Source organism: Alexandromys fortis, unplaced genomic scaffold, assembly GCF_014885135.2.
Source record: "Alexandromys fortis isolate MF-2015 unplaced genomic scaffold, M_Fortis_MF-2015_v1.1 scaffold_18, whole genome shotgun sequence".
Classification (NCBI taxonomy): Eukaryota; Metazoa; Chordata; class Mammalia; order Rodentia; family Cricetidae; genus Alexandromys; species Alexandromys fortis.
The window spans coordinates 9,665,576-9,691,095 of record NW_026067897.1 but is presented as its reverse complement, the minus strand read 5'-3'; the positions used below and the strand labels follow the sequence as shown (position 1 = coordinate 9,691,095).

The following is a 25,520-nucleotide window of genomic DNA, read 5'->3' as shown; positions in this document are numbered from 1 at the left end:
TGGTCAGTTTCAGGGACTTCCTGAAGTTATTTTGAATTGTTTATCTTCCTGCTTAAGGAGCTTCCCTGAAGGATGAAGTGTTTCAATCTCAGAGGAGAATTACCCCAACAACCCTTCTCCCTGTTGTGATGGGGGATGCCCTTCTGTATGCTGTGAATATGTTTTACTATCACTGGTAAATAAAGAAGCTGATTTGGCCAATAGCCAGGCAAAATAGAGCCATTTGGGAAATTCAAGCAAAGATAAAAAGAAAAGAAGGTAAAGGAGACGCCAGGAGACACCAGCAGCTGCTGGAAAAGCAAGATGTGCAGTAATACCATGGTCACACGGTAGGTAATACATACATGGATAGAAATGGGTTACTTTAAGATGTAAAAGCTAGTTAGTAATAAGCCTGACCTATCGGCCAAACAGTTTTTAATTAATATTAAGCTTCAGCCTGAATATTCAGGAACTGGCTGGCGGGAGAGAAACATCTGGCTACACTGTTGCCCTGTCGATATTTTGGACCCAGGAAGATCACAAAATGCATGTTTATGATCTGGCATATAACCACATAAAAGATCTGGTACACTGCCTACATCCCTTCTTCATCTCTACCAGTCTGGATGGCCACCCATCAGCGCTAGGTAGTTTTACTTTCTTTAATTTGACATATGGAGAGTGGGAACCTCAACAGAGGAAACCCCTCTTGATGGGCCCGCAGTCAAGTCTGTAGGGTGTATTCTTGATTAATGATTGATGAAGGAGAGCCCAGTTCACTGTGGTCAGCTCTACTGCTGGACAGGTCGTCCTGGGTTGTATAAAGTCCAGCCAATCAAAGTCATGGAGAAGAGCATCCCTTCGTGGGCTGTGTTTCAGCTCTGGCCTCCAGGTTCCTATGTGAGTTCCTGTTCTGACTTCCTTCAGGAACAGAATATGATGCGAAGGGGCGAGTCAAATAATCCCTTTCCTCTCTAACTTGCGTTCGGTTATGGTGTTTTGTTATAGCAATAGCATCCTAACTAAGACGCGTTAGACTGTGACCCGAGAAGATAAGTTAAACCGCTGTCTCCTACGCTGCTCCATCAGTCAAGAGCATTTGACCACACAGCAGAGATGAATCAGGACAGAAAGCGCCAAGGAAGTGGGACTGTGGCTGTAACAGTGTTAGTTGACCGTGTGTATTTTATGGATTTTTTTTTTTTTTGTGTGGGAAGAATGTGGAAGTTTTTGGTAAGGCTTCTCCAATGCTCGAAAAGTCATTGAACGTGGGAAGTAGAGCTTCATGGACCCTTCTAGTGAGAAGGTAAAAATGACAAGAGTAACTTGGGTAGTTGTGGCCTGCCTGACTTATAAGGCTGCGTTCAGAACTGGAGGAAGAGCTGTTTGTTGTGAATATGAATCTGTATGTGCTGATCTTCCTGGGGAAGAAACAGATTGTTGAAGAGTTCACCACTGCCAAGAGGAATTTTCCTGTGCTTCAGCGAACAGAAGAGAGTCTTTCCTGAGGGCCAGTACACATTTGCGGCTACATCTGCAGTCCAAGGGGGCCAGGCCATGTCTGAAGCTGGCAGCAGAACTTAGCAATCCTTTTGGTATGGGTTTTAAAGGCATGAAAATTGTAAGGTTGAAAGGGTCCTAGATAGCAGTTGTGTGTCAGAGTTGGAGATCCCAGTGGAGAGGCCTGGACGTGGAGCTATGAAGGGACAGCTTTGGTTGTCATGGAGACCGTGGGATGTTCACCAACGTAAACTACTGTGTTGCATGGTGCCGTCTTAAGCGTAAGAGAGATGTGTGTGCTGCAGGGGACTAGATACTTGTGGCTTCTAAGCTCTTTGAAGTCAATATGACGAACCCCAGGTGCTGAGCATTGAGATATAGGATTTTACGTTTGCACTGCTAGATTTTGGTTTTGTTTTAATTGGATTGTTCCTTTGGATGCCCTGATTCTTCCCTCCTGAAATAAGAATACTACTCTATACCCTCAGGGTTTGGAGTATATAAATTGTTTACAATTTTATAGGGCAGCTTGTACTGGGTTGGTGCTCACCTCACTGCTATGTGCCCAGTGTGCCCAATCACTACTGCCCTTTGAGGCCCAAACTTCAAGATACCTCTTTCAAAATGCTGACGCCAATGAGACATACCATGGAAACCATGTTGCTTACATTTCACCAATTTGGAGGCAGGGCAAAAACTAGTTAAGAAGAATCAGAAAGTCCTCATGGAAAGAGAGTGCCCTTTGTTTCTGGAAAATCAAAAGGACCCTCTGGCTGTGGACAAAATAGTGCAGAACCTGGATCCATACTGAGATGGCACAGTGGGCCTCTGAAATGTTTTGTCACTATTTGCAGGACTCAGCATCCCGTGAAGTGACTGTTCTATAGTGCATCCGAAGCCGGAGAAAGAGGAGAAGGCAGAATCACACACCCAGGCTCTGTTTCTACACTGATGAGCATTCTTCTCCAGGGTTACTTGAAAAAGCTGTCCAAATGCTTTTGTGAACAGGTTGGGACCCTTAGGAATTATGCAAATAACATTAAACTTCAAATTGACAAGGGGAGAAGGAAACGTTTCTTCAATGACAGAAACATTTTTGATTTTTATATTGTTTGCACCCTCTTTCCCTCAATAAAGAATATCTTGTTTTACTTATGAAGAAAAAGAAAGGGAGACATTGGACTTTTAATATTGGACTGTGTTTAACATCTCCTCAAAATAAACAAGTAGATAGATAGACAGACAGATAAAGTATATAAGTTTAGTTTTAAAGTAATGTGTTTGTGTGTGGAATGTAATTGTTATCACTAACTGTCAACAACTCACAATCAACCGAGAAGAAAGAATCAATGGGCAATTGTTCACATCGAATTGGTCTGTATGCCAGAATGTGGAGGTTGTCTTAAGTTAACTGATGTGGGACAACCCAGCCCACCACTGCTGGTACCACTCCCCAGGCCTGGGTTCCTGAACTGAGGAAATGGATCTGATCACAAGCAAACAAACAAGCAAGCATGCATGCATTCCTCTTTGCTCTTGGCTGTGGATGTTTTGTGACTAGCCATTCTAGGTTCCCGCTGTCTTGACTTTCCTGCTCTGGTAGACTGTAGCCTGGAAGAGTGAGCTAACGTAATTGCTTCTGAAATGAAATGCTTTGTGTTCATCACAGCAACAGAAATGAAGCTAAGATAGCAAAGAAAGCTAAGCAGTCTTCAACACTTTTCTTTTTCTCTCTCTCCTGTCTCTCCATCATCACTCTCCTTATGTATGCATACACACACACACACACATATACATAAGCATAAACATCTTAACTGGTTTTAGTTCTCCAGACAATCCTGATTATTGTAGCATCTGAACTTTAAGATGGTCTTTTACATTTCAATAGATGAACCTGAGTCTGTGGTAATCAGTCCCTTTGCCTTCTAACAAGTACCTAGGAGTTTGTATTTTTTTTCCCTGTTTTTTTGTGTCCCTCCACCCCCCTTTCATATTCTGTATTCTATTGGCGTAAATTCCTGCCTTGGATGCTGCATCCCTTCCTTCAGCCACACTTTATAAATCTTATAAATCCTCTGCCAAGACCCTGATGAATGGTCAGATGCCCCGAGGTTACACAGGTATGTGTGGAAGCTACAGTCCAGGTTAGGGGCTTTCAATATCACCATGTGTATGATTTGGTGTGTCACTCACCAAGACTGGCACCAATGCGCCACAGCTCCCATTCATGCTCATGATCTCGGGTCTTACCCAGCAAATCAGAGTTCCAGGTCGCTGGCACTGGATGCAAAAGCTCACAAACAATTAAAAACGTAAATTAATCATCAACCTCTCTTGCAGATAGATTTATATCTTTAAAAGAAAGTCATTTAAAAGCAGTTTTGAAAGCTCTTAGTGTTCAGATGGGGATGGTTTTCCAGTACATCTCGAATGTGCATGCACTGTGGGCTGAATCTCTTCTTCTTTAGCTGATTGATTTTACAGGGCATACACAAAATGAGCTGGCATTCTTTCTGATGTTATGTTGAGTGGATATGAAGAAGCAGGTGGCCTCAGAAAGCTCGAGACGTGGTTCAGATGAATAGACTCATTAGGTTAGGTCACAGATGGGCCCCAAGCTAGAGTTGTGTTTTCTCTAGCCTGTGGCACTACTGAGAGTTGGTAGAACTTGCAGGGGATGAGGCCTGGCAGAAGGAATTTGGGTCCTGGGGAGCATGACCTTGAAGGAGATATTGGGATGCCAGCACCTTTTTGTCATCTGTTTCCTTGTTCCTCGATGAGCAGATCTTTGACATCACGTTTTCCTGCTATGATGTGCTGTATTGTCATAGCCCCATGGGCAGGCACATTTCTAGGCATGAGGCAAGTGGACCTTCCTGACTTTTAAGCTGACTTACAAGTACTTTGTCACAGTGATTAATGTGCTGATTAACACAATGCATTTTTTTTCAGACTTATGGCAAATTGGTCACGTTGAGTGTGCTCTTCAGTTGAATGTACGAGGGATTGCTTCAGTGCTGGAAATAACTGGAATACTACTTTGTTGGCGAGGTTGACTCATACCCCATGTACATTGCGTTTCTGTCGGAACCCAAATGTGCAAGAAAAACTGACTAAGTTCTCTTTTATTGTTCCCGAGAAAGAATCTGCCGACTGTAGCTGTGAGTGTTTTCACAGGGGTGTCACACTGACTACTGCAGATGATACAGTTATGAAACCTGAATTCTCTAAAACAATTCTACTTAACAGAGACAGGAGATTGCAGCACTTGTTCCTGTATCTCCCATGGTGAAAGTCCTCATATTTAATATATTCATCTCGCATAGCCAAGATTTGCTTGCTATATGCCCTCAGACTCACTGTATCACTAAGAGATTCAATCAAGAAAAAGAAGATGGGGTGTGCACGCTGGGAGAAAGTTGTACCTTTTACTAGCAACAGCTTTCCAGTGCGGCTACAATATGAACATGAAAGAATGGTGTTACTGCCTTCATAAAAGTAAAGATTGTAACCAGAGTCTGAGCTTATGTTTTCTGACCATCCAGACCCGAATAATCATACAAAAACTATACTATTTGCAACACTAAACACAGACAACACCAAATAACCACACTGTGTCTACTAGCTCTATGTCAATTTGACACAAGGTTGAGTCATCAGAGAAGAAGAAGCTTCAATTGAGAAAAAGCCTCCATAAGATAGGCAAGCCTGTAGAGTATTTTCTTAATTAGTGGCTCACGTGAGAGAGCCCAGCCCATGGTGGGTGGTGCCCTCCCTGGGCTGGAGGTACTGGATTCTATAAGAAATCAACCTGAGTAAGCTATAAGAGCAAGCCAGTAAGCAGCACTTCTCCATGGCCTCTGCATCACCTCCTGCTTCTAGCTTCCTGCCCTGTTTAATTTCCTGTCCTGACTTCCTTCAATGATGAACTATGATATGGAAGTATAAGCCAAATAAGTCCTTTCCTCCGTGGTTTTTGGTCATGGTGTTTCATTTCAATAATGATAACCTTAACTAAGATATATACCAATAAATACCAGCAACAACATAATTCCAGATGGCAAAGTTCCATCAGAAAACTTCAAACATTAATAACCAGGCAATATGCATCCTCCTGAGATTATCACCCAATCAGTGTTCCTTGAGAGAAACAACACAGCTGATGACCACGATCAAGATATCTAAAGAATGATTATAGGTATGTTCAAGGAATTCAAAGAAATGCCTAAATGACAATTGTACAGTTTTAACATTTGAATGAAATAATTAAAACAGTTCATTATAGAATTCAATAAGGAGATAGAATCTCTGAAGAAAAGTTAAACTGAAATGAAATTTAAATGGAAGAACTCATGAAGTGAAATAAAAATACAGAGGATAGCCTCACACAATAAACTGGTTCAAGCAGAAGAGAATCTCAGTGATCAGTGTCTAAGATAAGGCAGAGAAGTGGATCACATAGTAAATCTAAAAATGTACAAGAAGAACCAAAACTACAATGACTCTGGAAGAAGAAATTTATGGATCATACGTATAGAAGATAAAAAGCGACACAGGTCAAAGATGCAGAAAATATTTTCAATAAAATCATAGAAAAAAAAGATATCTCAGCTCAGAAAAAAGAGATTCCTATCTTGGTTTAAGAGAAATAAAGAACGCAAATAGTTAAGACATGAAAAAAATGGGGGTTTGGTGGTTAAGAGAATGCCTTACTCTTGCAAAGGACTGGAGTTCAATTCTAGCACCTACATGGTGTCTTATAACCACCTATAACTCCAGTTCCAGAGGATCTGTGGTCTTCTTCTGACCTCCTAAGGTACCATGCCTGCTGTATACATACATGCACACAGACAAAATATGAAAAAAATTCATGTGCTAAAATAAAATTTAAAGGCAGAAAGAAATACCACCAACAAAACGCAGCTAAATTTACAGAACACTGACTACAAAGGCTATTGAAAGTGAGATGAGAGCCACATCAGAAATAAAAAAGAAATAAAGAAATAATGACAGGCTCATCAGAATAACCCTTGACTTCTCAATGGAGACTGTCAAAGCCAGAAGGGTCTCTTACAGGGTTTGAAAGATCAAAGATAAGAGACAAACTATCAGTCATAATTAATGGATAGGAAAATTTCTTATGATAATTTGATTTAAGGACTTTATATCCATTAAGCCAGCTCCATGGAGGGTACTAAAAAGAATACTCCTGACTGAAGAGATTAAATGTACCCAAGAGGGCACAAAAAATTAAACAATTCAGACCAGTTGATCAAAAATGGTCTATCAATTCTACCACAACTAGGTAACAGTAATTAATAAACATTTTTCAGCAATAACTCCCAATAGTAATGATCTCAATTCCTCAATAAGAAGACACGGACTAGCAGATTAGATGAGAAAACAGGATCCATCTTCGTGGTGGGAAACACATCTCACTATTATGAACAGATATTACTTTTCAAAATTCATCTTTGTGACGGGAAACATACCTTACCATTATGAACAGATATGACTTTAGAGGATTCATCTTCATGATGGGAAACATACCTTATCATTATGATCAGATATTACTTTAGGCCAAAAAGGATTTTTGAAAAGTATTCCAAGCAAATAGAATAAAGAAGCAAGCTGGTATGACCTAATATCTGAGAAAATAGACTTTTAACTTAAAGCTCAGTAAAAAGAGATAGGGAAAATGATAGGATATTCACACTCAATAAAGGACAAGTCTACCAAAGGGATGTTACAATGCTAAACATTTATGAACCAAACACAGGGGTACCTAATTTCCTAAAATAAACATTATTAGATCTAAAACCACAATTAAGACCAGTACAGTGGTAAGTGAATGACTTCATGACACCACTTTCACCTGTGTCGTTGAGTAGATAGTTCCCCCAGACAAAAACAAAGACACTTTTGAGTTAAAATGCATCATAAATTAAACGGAGCTAACAGATACTTATAGACTACTTCACCAAAACACGAAAGAATACACACCTTCTCAGAAGTTGACAGGATTTTCTCCAAAATCAACCATGTATTAGGGTATAAATCCAAACTTAACAATGTTTAAAAACTTGAAATAATATTCTGTATTCCATCTGACTACAAAAGAATAAAGCTGGATATTAATAATAGAAATGGCAATAACTAGACAGACTCATGGAAACAAAACAACAAAACAGTGAATGAAAAGTTGAGTAAGAGAGAAATTTAAAAGGAAAAATTTAAGTTGCTAGAAGTGGATGAAAATGAAAGTACAGCATACCAAAACCCATGGAACACAATAGAGGCCTTCCTAAGAGGCCTGTTTTTAGAATTATGTGTCTGCATCAAAAAAAAAAAAAAAAAAAAAAGATCTCATATTAACAACTTAAGAATGCATTTGAATATTGCAGAATATTTGTTTACACTCTGTCTGGTTTAATAAAGAACTAAGCTGCCAATAGCTAGGGAGGAGAAAATAGGTGGGAATTCCGGGTAGAGAGGAACTTGGAATGAATCTAGGTAAGTGAGAGATGCCAGTGAGACACTGAAGAAGTTGGATATATGGTACATAGGAAAGGTGATGGAGCCACATGGCAGATTGTAGATTAATAAAGACAAGTCAATTTGAGTTTTAAGAGATGATTGGGAACAAGTCCAAGCAAGGCCAAGCTTTCCTAAGTAATAAGTCTCTGTGCCATTATTTGTGAGCTGGGTAGCCCAAAGGAAAGTCCCGCCAAACTAAAGCAAAATCCCAAAACAGTAGAGGAGATGGGATAATCAAAATCAGAGCTGAAATCAATGAAATAGAAATGAAAAAGAAAATACAATCAATAAAATGAAGAGTTGATTCTTTGAAAAGACTAACAAGACTGACATATCTTTAGTTTAATTGACCACAAAAAAATCAAAATTAATAAAATCAGACATTAAAATTGAAGGATTACAACAGATACTGAGGAAATTCAGAGGTTCATTAAGGACATATTAACAACCTACACTCAGTTAAACTGTAACATCTAAAGGAAACAGCTGATTTCTAGTTATATATGACCTACCAAAATGAAATAAAGATGATACATAATTTAAATATACCCACAATATTCAGTAAGATAGGAACAGTAACTAAAATCTCCTGATTACAAAAATCACATGACCCTATGGTACAATACAGAATTCTACAAGAACTAAATCAATTCTCCTCAAATTATTATGTAAAATTGAAAGAAAGGAAGGCTTTAAGGTTTTTTGTGTGTGTGTGTGAAGTCACTATTATCATAATCCTGGAGTATCTAGGAATATGGAGGACAATTCTCTACATATTAAATGTAACATAAATGTAGCAAGTCCACAACTAATTAATGCTAATCAAAGAAAAGCTCAAAGCATTTCCACTAAAATCAGGAATAAGACAAGGACATACAGACTCTCCATTCCTCTACATGATAATATAATCTGTCTAGGTTTAAAGGTCGAGTCAGTGGGAGCTCTTGGAAGATTCCGGAGTGACTGGGGGGTGGGCAGTAAGGAAAAACAAAGGGACCACTGTAAATGTTTCAGCTTGAGTTTGGAATGGAGCTGACATAAAGACTGCTCAAAACAGCTGCAGCCAATGGTGTAGCATTACATACTAACGATGACTATGGGCCCTGTCACAATCTCAGGGAGTCGGCTGGCCGGCCCACCTGCCTGATAGGGTCCAAAGAAGAGGCAGTGTTGACCCAAGAGGCAGACCTAGGCAAGTTAGGAATTGGGAAAGGGGTGAACCCTAATGTCTCTATATTCTTGCTATATTCTTATGAGCAAACCCACACCACCAGGCCATGGTTTGTCAGCTGCTCCCTGGGGTTCAGAAGTGACTTTCACAGCAGCCTTGCAGGGCCAGTTCTTGGCCTTGCGGTTACCAATTAGGAGAGAAATGAGCTTGTAATAGCTCCTGCTGATTGCCTCTCACAGAAACAGTGGGAGCTCTGCCCTGCAGCCAGCAGGGAGGCAGCAGAACGAGGAGGGCCAACAGCTTCTGTGAATGGAGAGAGCCAATTACGGTTTTGAGAGGCAAAGGTAGATTTATTTCTATCTGCATGAGAAAGCGCGCCACCTTAGGAGTAGGTATAATGGAGGAATTGTTTTAGGTAGAGACCTAGCAACTTAATTCCCTTGAAGTATTAAAGCAATTCTTGAATAATTCCGCAAGACATCAAGAAAATTAAAAGGTATTTTACCAGCAGTGCAGTTCATTGTGGCCCTCAGTGATTTGTTTCTGTTGAGGATGTACAATGAGTTACCCGCTTCTTCTAACAACTGGGGGAAACTTACCTCCATTTTCCATAGACAGTTTCTAGCTGATGTTCAATATGTTAATATCTTTATAAGCTAAATGGTGACTTTCTTAAGGTAATACATGCAAGTATGCCTCCCAAGACAACAGAGCGATGCTCTCATTGCAAAATATCAATAGCAAGTCAGGACTTACTTGCTCACCACACACACACACACACACACACACACACACACTCATGCACGTGCACCCCACACACACATACACACACTCACACACACATACACACACGCACAAGCACACAACCAGTCATTTAATAAGCTACATGTAATGTACTTAACCCTGAGGATATCCCCAGCGAGCAGAAATACAAAGTAGAATTTTAGTAAATTTAATTAATATATTAATATTAGCAATATTAATATATTAGCTGGCAAATATGTTAGCCCTTTTTTTCTGTTTTAATACAATGGAGGCTGGGTAGTTTATCACGAGATTTATTTAGGTGACAGTTGTGGAGGTTGCCAGGCTCTGGTGAGGCCCTCTTGGTGGCATCATAACATGGCAGATGGTGGGAGTACTTTTAGCATGCAAGAGTCAGACTCCGGGTCCGGGTTTTCTTTGCTGTTGCTCTGGAACGGGTTAGGTTTTTTTTTTTTTTTATTTTCCTTCTAATTTTATTTCTTAATTTATTTACTTTATAGAGGGATTTCTCCATTGTTGGCTTCGGCACCAATTAACTGAACTCCACTACTCACTGATGACACAGGAAAGGCTCCGGAATGGCTTTCCAGGTGCCAAGAGTTCCCCTCTCAAGGCGACAGTGGAGAAAGCCTTAGCTTGTAGCCTACTGAATGCAGCAGTGCGCCGGGGAATCCTTGAAGCGCGACCGCGACCTGTTCCGCGTCTTGGGTCGGTACTGCCCCAAGAAAAGCAGCTGTTTGGTGTTGAACGCGCCCCTTCGTTTTTGTCGGATAAATTGAACCGCTTCGTTATTCTTCATTCCACATTCTATCAAAGCGAGCGCCACCAGCACGGGAGCCCTTCCTAGCCCTGCCACACAGTGCACGGCCACACAGGAACCTGGCTCCTCACGAAATTTGGTTTTTAACAGGTTCAGCCAATCATCCACTAAGTCATCAGGGGGTGGGGCTCCGTCAGGGTAGGGCAGGTCTAGAACGCGGATGCCACAGTTTTCCACTAGAGCTTTATCGTAGGTGGCGTCGCAAACTCTGACCAAGGTTGTCACTCCGTGGCTCTTCAGTTCCTCTGTGAACTTGGGCAGCATGGCGATGGTGGGGTTGTGAGTTATCAGGAAACGCATGTTGTCGTAGCCGATCTCCACTGGCGCTGGATGGTTCATTCCGGCAAACGAGAGTGCCCGCGTGGGTGATGGGAAAGCGAAAACATTAAGATCATCGAAAGGACTACTTTTGTTCTTTTGCTTTATTCGGTTTGTTTACTCTGTATGCGGCTTCTCCAAAATGGGGCAGAAGTATTTAAAATTCATTCGAATTCAACCTGGGCCTCAACGTCTGCAGATGGATTCCTTGAGACTTCAGAAACATCCAGCTACGTGCCGAACTCATCTATCCCGCCTACATTTAGACACTAGAGAGACAACAGTGGTGGTTGTCTTCGACCTTTGTTTTACCCGAAGCTTGATTTTACCAGAGTCATTAAAGGAAATATACTTGCAGTAACTTTTAAGGACCGCCTCGGTGTCCAGGTGTCCAGAGTCTTCAAGGCGCAGGTGATTGAACACGGGCACATGGAGGCCCCAAGGTCACTTGCCAGGGAAATTGCTGTGCTGAGCCTGGCAGAAATTGACACTCAAATTCGGAATCGCCATAAATGTGGAATGTGTTTTCCACCAAAGTCCTGCGGTGATTGAGGAGCTGCGGTCTTCCTGCCAGCCTATGCCTTACACATCCCGCCAGGCCCGCTGGCGGCACGTGACCCTGCAATCATCCTGCCTCCCCGGCTGCTGCTCTGTCTCTGCCACCACCACGCGGATGCCGAGAGGGCCTCGCCTTGCTCTGAGCTGAACAAAGACCCCCTACCCCAGCACTTAGCCATGGACCCTGCACCCTAGCCAATCGGACCACTGCCACCCCGCTAGAAATTTCTTATGTTTTGCTTACAAAACAATGAGTTTCGTTATGACGTCTTCATCCACATATATCAGCTCATAGCTGCTGTCTGCTTCTCTTTGTCCCTCTCCCGCCCTTTCTCCTCCTCTGCCTTCTCTCAAACAGTCCTCCTCCCGTTTTCATGCCCTCCAGCTATGAGCCGAAATACATATATTTAAAATCTATATTTTGGCTTATGATGAAAAATCGGATACTAAGATTTTTAATCTGGTTGATTTAGCTCACTGCGGTCCCTAGTTCCAGCCATATTCCGGCAAAACTCAGTTTTCATCTTTATCACTAAATGACTTCCTTCAGGGGTATGTATACCACGGTTCCTTGATTCATCACGTAGTGACAGACCTCTAAACTGGTTCTGTATGGCGGCTGTTAGGAGTAGAAGGTGGCAAGCAGACATGCAAGTATCTCAGAGGTGGGTAGCACCAAAGAGCTCTTCATCGGCTACACCAGCAGTGAGTAAGGACCGCTCTTGAATATCCTGACCAGCATGCCTTTTGTTCTCTTGCTGCTAGCCCTCTCCCTGGCTTACATGACCACTGGCATTCTCCAGAAGGCTGATAATGCCAGACATTTTTTTTTAAATTTTATTTTAAATGCTTATTGGCCATGGCATTCCAGGCAGAAGTCTCCAGCTCTTTAGTCTATGAAAGGATGATTTGGGACTTTGGGTGTTTGGGTTTCAGAGGTCTTCATCTGACATCATCAGCCCCTGTCAGGAGATTGTTGGCAAAGAACTCCCCCTGTTCTTCTATCTCCATTGCTGTGCAAAATCTTTTAAATTTCATGTGTTCCCATTTATCAAAATTTCCCAATTATTTTTTGAGCTCTTTTCTGAAATCTTTCGCCAGTGCCTATTTTTTGGAAGTGTTTCTCTTGTTTCTCCCCCGGCAGTTCCAAAGTTTCAGGACCTACATTAAAGTCTTTGAAATATTTTGAATTTTTTTTTTTGTCCAGTGTGAATCCTATGTCCACTCTTCTTCACATGGATATCTAATTTTCCCAGGACAATACCTAGAAGAGGTGGTCATTTCTCCAAGGGGCTATAGAGATGTGGGTTTATTTCCGGTTCTCTGTTCTATTTTACAAGTCTGTTTGGGGGTCAGTACCATTTCTATTTGTTACTGAGGCACTGTAGCAGAATTCAGGATTGTTCATTGTATACTTAGAGCATTGCTCATTTGGCTAAGGATTGTTTGAGATGTTCAGGGTCTTGTATATTGTTGTAAGAATTTTTTTCTATTTCTGTGAAATTTTGATGAGGACTGCAATAAATGGGTAAAAAGCTTTCACTGTTTCATCCACTTTCATTGTATTAATTTTGCCAATCCATGAATATAGGAGGTCTCTCCAACTTTGGATATTGTATTTGATTTCTTTCTTTAGTCTTTGGAAAATTTTCCTTGTAGAAAACTTTCACCTCCTTTGGGGGTTAATTATTGGTGGTGGTGGTGGTGGTGTGTGTCTCTGTGTGTTGTTTTGTTTTTTAAAGAGCTATTATACAACATGGTGGCTCACAACCATCTGTAATTTTGAATTTTTTTCAATGAGATCTGATGCCCTCTTCTGGTGTGCAGGAAAACATGCTGTATATAACCAATAAATAAATTTTTTTTTTTTTTTTTTTTTTGGTTTTTCGAGACAGGGTTTCTCTGTGGCTTTGGAGCCTGTCCTGGAACTAGCTCTCTAGACCAGGCTGGTCTCGAACTCAATAAATAAATCTTAAAAAAAAAGAGCTATTATACATAGAATTTTTTCTTCTTTCTTTACATGTTTACAATTACAAGTGTATAGGTAAAGTGCTGATTTTAGACATTGATTTTTTTTTTATGTTTGTCAGGTCTAAGAGCTTTGTGGTAGACTCTTTAGAATCCTTTAAATGTAGGACTATGCCGTACACAAATAGAGATAGTTTGACTACTTCCTTTCCTTTCAGTTGCCCTTACAAGATCAAGCACCAGCTGTTTCCTACCTCCTCCTCTGTCCAAAAGAGCCGAGATCCTCTCTCATCTCTGCCTTACCTGTCTTCTCTGTCTGTGGTCCTTCAAACCTCTGTGATCAGCCAGTGGCTAGTTCTGCCCTCTGACTCCAAGCAAGCTTTATTTGTCAGAACACAATTAAAATAACACACAACAACTGACGACCTCTCGACTTCCAAACAGAGTCACTGTATTCTACTTTCTTCTACAATAAGCTCCCTTCTCTGCTCCCAAATGCAGGACAAACTTTTTATGTCCATGGTTCTGCAACCAGATGACAGATCAGGAATGCCAAAGAGACCCTTTGCCTCCCCACACATGCCCATTCTGTTTAAATGAAGTTGTAGAAAAAAAAAGCCATTTCATCCCTTGTTATTGATTTGACCTTACTGATCTGCCAGGATAAATATACAGACAAAAAGGCCAAATACAAGTTTAAACATCTCCCACCTTTTAAAAATCAGCCCCTGAGTGCTTGGAGCTGGCATACCCACCCAGTGACCTGTGATATCTCCTCCTAAAAATCCATGGTGCCTCAATCTGACCGGACAGTCTTAATAAGGATTAAGAGACAAACTACAAAGCCTACTACTTAACAAGATAGTGAGATGCCCACTTCTTATATATTCAAATAAGACCCCACACAAATGTCACACATGAAAAGACTAAGAAACTTCTCTTAACTGTCACGAAAAGTGCTCACTCCTTTTCAAGACTCTGATGCTCTGAGAATTCATCCTATCTTTCTTGTAACATAGATATTCGTCATTAAAACGTTTATCTCAATTCTGTCTTAGTAAATACTTTGACCCCTCTGTTTTGTGTTTGCCATTACTGTCTGTAAGGTGTAGTTGGACTTTCTTTGGACTTCTAGTTCCCAAATAATGACACAGAGACTTTTTTTAAAAGTATAAATGCTTGGCCTTAGTTTAGGCATGTTCCCAAGTAGCTCTTGTAACTTAAATTAACCTGTTTACATAAATCTACATTCTGTCACATGGCTCGTTACCTCTTCTCCATACTGTATATCCAATTTCTCCATGTCTTGCTGGCAAATCCTGCTTCTCTTCTTTTCTGAGTTCCTTTCTCTTCCCAGAAGTCCCGCCTAGCATCTTCTGCCTAGCTACTGGCCATTTTGCTTTTTACTAAACCAATCAGAAGTTACCTTGGCAAAGATACATCTTCACAGCATGCAAAAAGATTTTCCCACAACAGTAATGTCATAAGGACTCTGACATAAAGAGTGGGTTACTCCTAAGATGAAGTCATAATAATGTCTCATTATGGGACTTCACAATGTGTGCCCTGGGTGGCTATATCCTGCTGTTACCTCTTCCTGTTTTTTCTCCACTTTCTGTCTGTCATAAAAGGAACAGCTTTCTTGACATGTTTCCACTACTACTCTCTGTCTTCCCACAGTCCTACAATCTGTGGGATTTAATCTGCAGGTTGAAATCTCTGTATTTAGGAGCCCTTCTCCCTTGTGTTGTGTCTGGCAGGCATTTTGATCACAACGATGAGGATTCTCACTAACACAAGGACAATGCAGCATGTTCTATGCCATTTCTTAAATAGGATGTGTGCTTCATCTCAGCCCAGCCATCTTTGCACTGCCATGCCTTATTCAGAAGCGATAAACCTCTCGATTAAAGAGGAAAACATTCTGTATTATCTAATATTATGAAGTCTTACTCGGCATCAATGCTCTTTGCTTATTCCTTCATCCTTAAATTAATTGTTTTACCTCTAGGTGTCTAGACAATAACATTACGGTTGAGCTAAGTAATTGCCTAAGATAATTGCACTTAAGTAGCAATTAACTCTCCTAGTTGACATGTGATTGTAAACAATTGTCAAGTTTATTAACTGATCACAGTGTTGTCTTCCACAGGAGACAACAAAATTTTCAAGGCGAAAAGATGGCCCAGAGGCAAGAGGAGCTTTTAAGAGAGAACCATGGGCAGGGGTTTCCCTCTGTTGTGTGATAGTTTACCTCAAGAGTTACCCTTAATCCTTTATATTTTTATAAAAAATAAATTATATAAATTTGTACATATTTCTATTTGGACACATAATTTTGATAAGAATCTAGCAAATAACCTCGTCACAGATGGGTCTGAGAAGTAAAATCTCAATGGGTATAGCTTCCTCATAGGAGACTTCAAAGCACCTCCCACAGTGACACACTGCCTCCATCAAAGTCACACCTACTTCAACAAGGCCACACCTCCTAATAGTGCCACCCCTTGTGGGAGACATTTTCCTTCAAACCACCACACTACCTAACACAAAACTGCATCAACTCGGTGTATCTTCACTTCTGCACAAATAGGATTAGGCAGATTTCACAATGCTTGTGCAAATGGACCATCAGGTTTCTCTGTCACGGTGCTTTATCGTCGTGGGTAGTGGGAAAAGAGACAGAAAATATGCCCTCACCTGACGCAGCAACATAACCTGCAAACTGATGGAATTCCTACAGCTCTTCCTGAGTGATCGACACAGGCATCGGTGTTCTGCGGTCGAGAGGCTCTTATATAGTTTTGCTCTCATAGTCTGTGGAATGATGAGAACTGTGATTGACAGTCTGACCGGATCCAGAATCAGCTAGGAGCGAAGCTGCTAGGCACACCGTGAGAGATGTCCCTTGAGTCGCTTATCTCAAACAGGAAGGCCCACTCTAAACGTGGCCTGCATCTTCCAGATGAAAGGGATTTTGCTCTGCCTCCTTGCTGGCAAGTGCTGCTGCTGCTCCTGCCTCTGGTATTCCTGCTGTTTGTGCTACATTCCTCTCCTGCTTTCCTCATCAGCTTCTTCAGGCTTTTGAGTGGTTCTCCAGGAATCTTCCAGGCTCCAGGAGCAGACTAAGACTGCTGGGGAACCCAGTCCCATGGCCAGAACAGCTACTGGCTTCACAGTTTCTTCCCCATGAAGAAGCCATGGTTAGACCATTCGTTGAAAATATTCATTATAGCTGGGTTACCACCAGCTATAATGGTGCATGTCTTTAATCCCAATATGTGGGAGGCAGGAGGATCTCTGTAAGTTAGAGGCCAGCCTGGTCTACAGAGTGAGGTCCAGGAGAGCCAGAGCTAAACAGAGAAACACTGTCTTGAAAAACAAGCAAACGAACGAACAAAAAAAAATTCGTTATTGTGATTCTCTTTCTCTGGAGCATGGGTTAACAGCATCTAAGTACCTCCAAGGAGTCTAATTCTCTTCTTGCTTTGAGCTAATGTCAATGTCCCCAAATCCATTAAGCCTACATAATTATGGAGATCCTGCAAATGTGTAATAACCTGTGAGTGTCTCCCAGAGGCTATCCATGAGGCCACAGCCAAATTGCTTCACCAATCAAAGCACTAGTTCTTTTGATTAAAGCACTAACTGGAGAAAGCCACTGCCAGGAGTCTCGACTGTCTGAGACAGCAGAGTGGGGTCAGTGAATGTCAGACGACATTCTTTTACTTCACTTTGGATTTATATCATATTTAAAAGCATCTTAATCACTCTCCGTCTTGCTGCTGAATTCTACTCCCTGGTTCACAAGCTTCTAGAACTAACTTAAAGCAATTTTCTTCTTGTGGCACGTCGTGAAGACTGTTCCTGTCTGATTTATACGGAACCACTTGAAAAGAGAGTTTTGGCTTACAGTGACTGAGTCATGAAGTCACCTAAGCCTGCTCTTTCTTCTTCATCTGAAATGAGTTCCATTTTCTCCTTCTCAAGCTGTAGTGTTTCTTCCTTCTTATATGTCAAATTAATCTCTGCCCTGAGAATTATGATCACCCAGAGGAACCTTCACTGGCTTGGTAAAGGATTTGTTGGAGTAAACAAAACATCTGTTTTCTTTGACGTTCAATTCTGCTTCTGGCTTGAGTGTGCCAATCCTTTTGAACTAACAACACAGCTTCTGCTTCCATTTGGGGACCTGCCATTAGTGGGGAGAGCTCAGGTTCTCAAAGAGTAGCTCCAGTTAGCTAGACAGCCTTACTTAGGGAAGATTCTATGTAAACTTAGCGAAGGCTAGCATGTTTGAAGCATTAAAAGCTTTTCACACTGAATTATACAAATCTCTCGAGAAGCTCTGTGAACAGTAGTGGCTTCAGTCTCTGCTAAATCTTTTGTGATTTTCCACTTGAAAGCTTTGCTAGCATTTCTGTTTCCTGAGCAGTGCTTTGAAACCCAGCTTCAGTCATTTCCCTTCAGAAGATTCCAGAAATAACGAGTATGTTTTATTTGGGGATGTTTGGTTGCTGGTCTATTTTTTTCTTTTTGTTTAACCTAACAGCTCTTATGATGTCACGAACATAACAGAAATGTAAATAAGTAAACAAAATAAGTCACACTCTCTCCTCATAGTTTGCTCCGTCAGGAAACTCTCCCAAATCATTCTTCAATGCACCAACTTTTGATACAGTTTTAAATTAATCAGACATGCACCTGTAGCCTTGATTTGGTTTCTGCCTTCTAGCCACATGGTTTGCTTCGGTCTCTGCTGCTAATATTGGTCTCTTTAACATTAATACTTTTAAAATGGTTCCACATCATGCATGTAGCTGGATCTCATTGCCTAGAGTGAACGGATGGATGGGCAAGAGGAAATACAGTCGTTTTCCTATGCCTGCTGACGTCTGCTGTTTAAAATATGCATTTACTGTAAGCAAGTGCACATCTCCATGTATTTATTTCACTTCTAGATTTTACTTTTAATTTTCAAATAATAATCATAAATTCACAAGGTAAAGGTGACTTTAGGGTGTAGAGACACATTTTTTTTGCTAAAAAGTTTTATTTTTTTTTTTTTTTTCATAAGCTCAACCAAACTGTATTTTGAAAGGATATTTTAATGTATACTCTCACCAGCAATGCAGTGGAGACATCTGTTTTCTCCTTTTCCTACCAACATTATTAGTTTTTAAAAATTTGTCAGTTTAGTTGGGGAAGAGTGTCATTTTGCTGTGTTTAAAATTGCATTTGAGCTTAACAGTGACAGCAATATTTAACATGTTCATGCGATATTTCATCTCCATTTTTATTAATTACCTATCCAGAACTTGTATTCAATTTTCTGCTTTGCATCATCCAGTCATAAATCTCATAGCAATGTTCCAGTCAGGGATAGACACATAAAGATAGAGAATCCACCAGATTAAAATGGAATTCACAATTTCCGATTGCTAGTAACTTGGTACCATCATAACATCACAGTGCAATTTATAATTGTCATAGTTACCATGATGCTGCTGTCAGCAAGCTATTGTGCTGCCAGGTATGTAAAAGTATTGCAGATAGAGCTATATACAGCACGTAGCGATAATTAACGACTACTGCTGATTGGATATCAAATAAACTAATTTTAGACAATGCTTTTGCTATTAAGTTTCCCCTTAGGCTGTGTTGGGCTGGCATCTCATGTGGACAGCACACATTGTGTCTTCAGGACCACATTGAGTTTTCCACTTACACTGTTTGGGTTTGTGTACGAACAGCCTATGATGCTGATATGCTGATATGCCATGGCTTCTCTTAGTGAGCGTCTCAGAATTTATCCCTTTATATGACATGTATGACTGTGATGCATGAGAATTTAGGAAGCCTATTCCTTCAGTTCATTAGCATCTAAGTTTGTTCATTACATCTCTTGGAATATGACTTGCAGCCAGTCATTTCCAAAGTAGGTAAGCTTTTTATCTTAATATATTTCCTCTCTTCTAAATTGTTATTTTCAATTTTCTTATTTTATTCCTATTAATTTCTGTGGGTTTTATTTTTTGTATATGCAATGACATAAATACCAAAACTTATTTCCCTCCAAGTACAGTTGGTTTTAAGATATAAATACTCAATATTTTACTCACAGATTTAAAATGAAAAATTAACAAGTACCAAGACTGCACAGTTACACAAATCCATTTCTTGATTTTTTTCTACTTGTAACTGAATTTTAATCAATTAAAATAATACACTCGCTTTTAACTAATGTAATTTTGAGTATGATATGCTTCAAAATATTCTTTGTAATAGTCATAAATTTTTTTCTCTTCATTAGGCTCCAATTTTAGCATATCATATTTTACAAGATAATACTGATGGCTGGGATAAACTGTGATTCTATAAACAAAGGTAATCTGGGAGCATCCATTGCCTTTAAACTTTATATTAATAAATTTAATGTGCCAATTTTATATAGTAACTGTTAAAATGAAGTTTTATTTTATTCTTTTAACAGACCTTATCATTTCTTGGCATTTCACATAGACCTCTTTTGAAACTGGTCTTCATATCAGAAAGTTGATTTCTGTTTTTTATGTATCAATTGCACTGATGTGAGGAACGATACTGATCTTGCAAACACAGTAATCAATAATCTTATATTGGTGTCTAACGGGACTCTGGGGCGTTGCAGATGCTGATGAGATTTATTGGTATTTTTTCTATCATGTGCTGATTTCTTGAGGGTAATGACACTCAAGAGCCAGATTAAGAATGAAATGTGCAGGTGGTTTGTCTTGCTCTGTCCTCAAGCATTACAATGTTTTTTATAATTGTCCATTGATTATTTTTCTTATATATTTTATATAAATATACCTTATCAGTTTATAAAGTATTTCCCTGAATTTATTAGCAAAGAGGTTAGGATTATTCATTTGAAAAGTGATCTGTTGTATTTACTAAGGTAACCATGTTTTCTTACTTTATTTCATAGCATAATAAATGGCATTAATTGATTATATTTGGTTATCCATTCTTTTATTTATTCTTCAGCAATGTCTGACTCTTCGAAGTGTACCATTCTATTAAACTATAGATTCTTTTAATGATTGAATATTTTTTCAATTTTTGTAACTATATCCATCAGAACAATGAATGTATTCTTTTTTTTTCAGCTATTTTTGTTTAGTATTAGCACCATGGTAATTCTGAATTCATGCAGTAAGTTTGAAACTCATCATTTTTTTCTTTTTGAGGTGAGGTATACATAGACTAGCAGATTATGTCCTCTGTCTATGTAGCTGAGTGGACTGTTTCCAGGCTGAGGGACTTTCTGGTGAACTTCCTTTTGAGTCCTCTCTGTTTTTTAATCTATGTGTTTTTCACTTTGAAGTCAGTGTTGTTTCATAATACTCTAATATCTATTTCCTAGGTAATAACCCACAGTGTTATCACAAACACCTAATGCTATTGATGCTGTAAAGTGAGACACATTTGTATCAACAGACCAAGGTACATGTCAGTCTGTCTTACCAAGCTCTGTTGCAGAATTCATTCCTTATACATGACAGTTAAGCAGCCTTACTCTGAAGGCTATTATAAACAAAACCTTCAATGATACATCAGTTATTCATCCACAACGAGGCAGAAAAATAACTTGTTTAGACAAAACAGAGGTAGACAACATCACAAAATCTTTACAAAATACAGATAATCCATATTTAGGATCATTAAAACCAAAACCAATGTTTAAAAAAAGAATCTCCAGAGCCGGGCAGTGATGGCACACGCCTTTAATCCCAGCACTCGGGAGGCAGAGGCAGGTGGATCTCTGGGAGTTTGAGGCCAGCCTGGTCTACAAGAGCTAGTTCCAGGACAGGCTCCAAAACTACAGAGAAACCCTGTCTCGAAACAAACAAACAAAAAAAGAATCTCCAATAAATTTTTAACAAAAAGTAATTGATGTTGACTCTCAAAGAACTGCCATTAAGTGTTCTACTATAAATATTTTCTTCAGTGTAACAGGCTCATGCCACTAGGTTTCGTTTTCCAGTTCCCATTGTATGTGAGTGTGTGTATGTGGGATATGGTGTGTGTTTGTATTATGTGGTGTGTTTGTATGGGTTGGTATGTGTGTGTGTATTGTGTGGTGTGTCTATAAGGGTTGGTATGTGTGTGTGTTATTGTGTGGTATGTCTGTAAGGGTTGGTATGTGTGTATTGTGTGGTGTGTGTCTGTGTGTGGTGTGTGTGTGCTGTAGTGTGTTTTTGTGGTGTGTGGTGAGTGTGTGTATTGGGCATGCATGCATGCATGTGTGCGTGTTTGTGGTGTGTGTATTGCAGTGTTTGCATGGTTTGTGTATGTGAGAGAGACTTTGTGTTTGTGGTATGTGTGTGAACATGCATGTATGAGTGTGTATGTGAATACATGTGTGGTGTGTGAGCCTATGTATGTGTGTAGTATGTATGTATGTGTGTGATTGTCTATGTGAGTGTGTATGGTGTGTGTATAATTGTCTATGTGAATATGTATGGTGTGTGTGTCATTATCTATGTGAGTGTGTATATGATTGTCTATGTGAGTGTGTATGCACATGTGTGTGATTGTCTATGTGAGTGTGCATGTGTGTGTGATTGTGTAAGTGTGTATGGCATGTGTGTATGTGATTGCCTATTTGAGTGTGTATGGTGTGTGTGCATGTGTGTGTGTGTGATTGTCTATGTGGGTGTGTATGGCATGTGTGCGTGTAATTGTATATGTGAGTGTATATGTAATTGTCTATGTGTGTATGCACATGTTTGTGTGATTGTTTATGTGTGTGTATGTGTGTGTGTAGGGGAAAACTGTCAATGAAATAAAGCTCTCAAGAGGTGTTCATCTCTTCCAGGGTCTAGTTCTTGGAAAATGCCTTCAGGAGAGTTTGAGAATTATTTAGAACCCTGGACTCAAGGATCAGGTGATTTATAGGAACTATTTATTGTAGCTGTTTTCTCCAAAGGGCATTTACATCCAGGATGTAACTAATTCATACAACTATAGGAAAGACGCTAATCAATCTCATAGCAACTTTAAGGTAGAAAATTATGTGCTTAGAAGCTAGAGGGAGGAAACATTAGAAAGGCTAAGATTCAATTAAATGGGAATAAGTAATTTGTTAGGGAAAACGTAATGGCTTTTCCATGCTTTGTGTTTTCTGCTAGTGTCTCCCTAGGGTGGCGGTCTGTGTATGCACAGGGCTCTAACTGGGTGCAGATGGCTCACAACTGGAGCTGAAGGAGAAACATGAGGGTGGACAGAGGATCCCAGCTTAAGAATTAGGTTCACTGCATCCCATCAGCACATTAGAGATCCCCTTTAATTCAGCTGTCATAATTTCTCTAAATTAAATATATGCTACTCTTAGGGAAGTTTGATGCATGAGGTAATTAAGTTGGCCATGGGTATCAATATTACAATTATGAAAATACTGAAAGTGTTGAACAGTGATATAACATTGACTGAGGATGAGAAATCGAGGTGCTCATTAGGATTAGAGCCAGGAGAAGGTGTTTAAGGAAGGTGAAGGCAGCCCCAGGGTTTACTATTTACTTATGCTTCCTTTCCTTCCCTCCTCTTCTCTCTCCCTTTTCATTAATTCAACACGTACTTAGCAGATGCCCCTACAAAGAAGTCTAAGGAGAACTGACAAAGCCTAGAGAAGCTTTCAGTCTGGCACCCCCCATCTCTAATGCACACACTATAACGCTGTGTATGTCTAGGGTTTCAAGACAGAGCAGAAGTTCTAAGCATAAACTAAATGGAGCAAGCACATTATCAGAATATGAGACTCATTCTCACTTGTTACAGGACTTATAGTGATGACACACAATACACAAAGCTGGAAGGCAGTGATGGGCTGAACTGGACAATGAGATCCTTACAACTGGCTGGTCCAGACCGCCCTGGACTTCAGGGAGGAAGCATGGTTCTGACAAGTGCCATAACAGAGTGAGTGGGACAAAAAGACCCACATGCTGGCCTGGGGAAGGCCATCTCAGGATCTGAGGTGGAAGCAGGGTTTTGATCAGCATCATGATGAACTAGGCAGGACAATGAGACCCACATGCAAGCCTGGAGCAGTCCACCTCAAGCTCTGAAGAGAAAACATGACCTTCCTGACACCTTGCAAGTGAGCAAATGTATGGTCTGTGATGGGAGAGAGAGGGGGCGGTGGTTCATGTCCTGTGTACAGAGGCAGATCTGAAGAGGCGAAAACAGTGAGAGGCTGGCTGCCTGGCTAAGGTGGGTGGTTTGATTACCATGCAGGGCCATGGTGATGTCTGAGCCTGAGCTGTTGCTGGGGTCCACGTCCGGGTTCATGGCCCCGATGCAGCTGCGGTCTGTGCTGATGCGACAGGTTCCCGATATCACCAAGGCCAAGATAATCCGACTGTACAGAGCTGGTTCTGCCCCTCACTGACTGCAACACTATGGAGAACACCACAGTAGAGTTGACCCTGTAGACAGGGGCACACGCAAGCCATCCCTGAGGGCTTGAGAGGGATGCAGCTGGTACCACCACCCTCGTCTGCAGTATAGTAGTGGGGTCAATGGAAAGATGCTCTCTACCTTCATCCCTGTGGCTTCTAGCTGGTGGGTGAGCCCATTCACCCCTTTACAAGCTGCAGCACTTAGGAAAGCGGGCCCTGCACCTCACCTGGTCAGCAAAGCTGGGCTGACCCTATCGATAGGGGTTGGGGTGAAGCAGCCCGAGATCATGAGCCTGAGAGATCTGGTCCCACCCTTCATCTGCCATACATTGGCATGGATGGAGGAGAGAAGCCCTCTCTTCCACCCCGCCATAGCTGAGGCAGGAGGGAGAGCTGGCCCTGAGGTCGTAAGAACTGGAGAGCTAGCTGGCTCTGCTCCTCACCAGCTTAGCACTCAGGAGAGCAGGCTTTGCACCTTGCCTGGGCAGCATAGTCGAGCAGTTGGGTTGGTAGAGGTGTGGGCGAGCCAGCCCCGAACTTTTGAGCATGGGGGAGCTGTCACCACTGCTTTCCGTCATGCAGAAGCACGAGTGGGGGAAGAGATACACTCCTTACACCCTTATCCTTAGCTGCTGTGACAGATGAGGTAGCTGACTTTTCCCCTTACCAGCTATGGCACTCAGGAAAGCGGGCCCTGCTCCGTGTGCAGGCTGTGGTGCAGGTGAGCTGGTTCTGAGGTTTTAAGAGTGGAGTAAGCCGGCCACATCCCCCTCAGCTGTCGTGTGGTGGTGAGGATGAGAGAAGTACACCCCTTTTCACTTGCCTCTGCCACCTGTCATGGGCAAGGGAGTTGATCAGCTGCAGGGCTCAGAAAACTGGGCCCTACACCTTGCCTGGGAATCACAGTAGAGCGGACCTTATTGACAGGGGTACAGGTGAAGCAGGCCGGAACACTTGAGTGTGGGAATTCTGACACTGCCCTCTCCTCTGCTATTTGGTGGCATGGGTGAGGGAGAGATGCCCCCCTAACCCCTCGCTGCCAGCGAGAGCTGGGAGAGCTGCTCCTGAGGTCTTAGAGTGGAGCTGCTCTGCCCCCTCAGCAGTTGTAGCATTTCTGAGAGCGGCCCCTGCCCCTCACCTGGGCAGCACAGCAGAGAGGTCCCTGATGGTCCAGGAGTGGGAGAGCCCACCCTGAGGACGTGAGAGCAGGAGAACTGGCCCCACCCCTGCTCATCACTGAAAGGTGTGAACCAACCAGCCCAATGCTGGAGAGCTTACCTGGTGGTGAGGCCAGAAGCAAGCTGATGAGCTGACCAAACCTGCAAGTACCCAGGCTTAGGACCATGCCCACTCCAACATCCACACCGTCTCCATACCATATGATCTCCTGGAGCACATGAAGGAGCCTGTCCTGCAGACCCAAAGCTGCAGGACCTCCACAACACAGGGCAGTAAC

General features: G+C 41.3%; 1 protein-coding gene across 3 annotated transcripts; it reads right to left on the bottom strand.

Moving 5' to 3' along the window:
* Positions 1 to 10,598: 10,598 nt before the first annotated feature.
* Positions 10,599 to 12,088, bottom strand: LOC126516167 (protein tyrosine phosphatase type IVA 2-like). Of its 3 annotated transcripts, none has more exons than XM_050166494.1 (2): positions 10,795 to 12,088; positions 10,599 to 10,719 (listed from the first exon to the last, which is right to left on the bottom strand). In XM_050166494.1, exons 1-2 carry the CDS (start codon positions 11,112 to 11,114, stop codon positions 10,599 to 10,601), a joined length of 441 nt encoding a protein of 146 aa, XP_050022451.1. In that variant the 5' UTR covers positions 11,115 to 12,088. The 3 variants fall into 3 exon arrangements, with proteins under 3 accessions (XP_050022451.1, XP_049974630.1, XP_050022442.1); XM_050118673.1 differs by having other exon boundaries at positions 10,599 to 10,926; positions 11,020 to 12,088; XM_050166485.1 differs by having other exon boundaries at positions 10,599 to 12,088.
* Positions 12,089 to 25,520: the final 13,432 nt, after the last annotated feature.

Coding starts and splice junctions, on each gene's coding strand:
- LOC126516167 (XM_050166485.1), bottom strand. CDS start 11,114: ATGAACCATCCAGCGCCAGTGGAGATCGGCTACGACAACATGCGTTTC.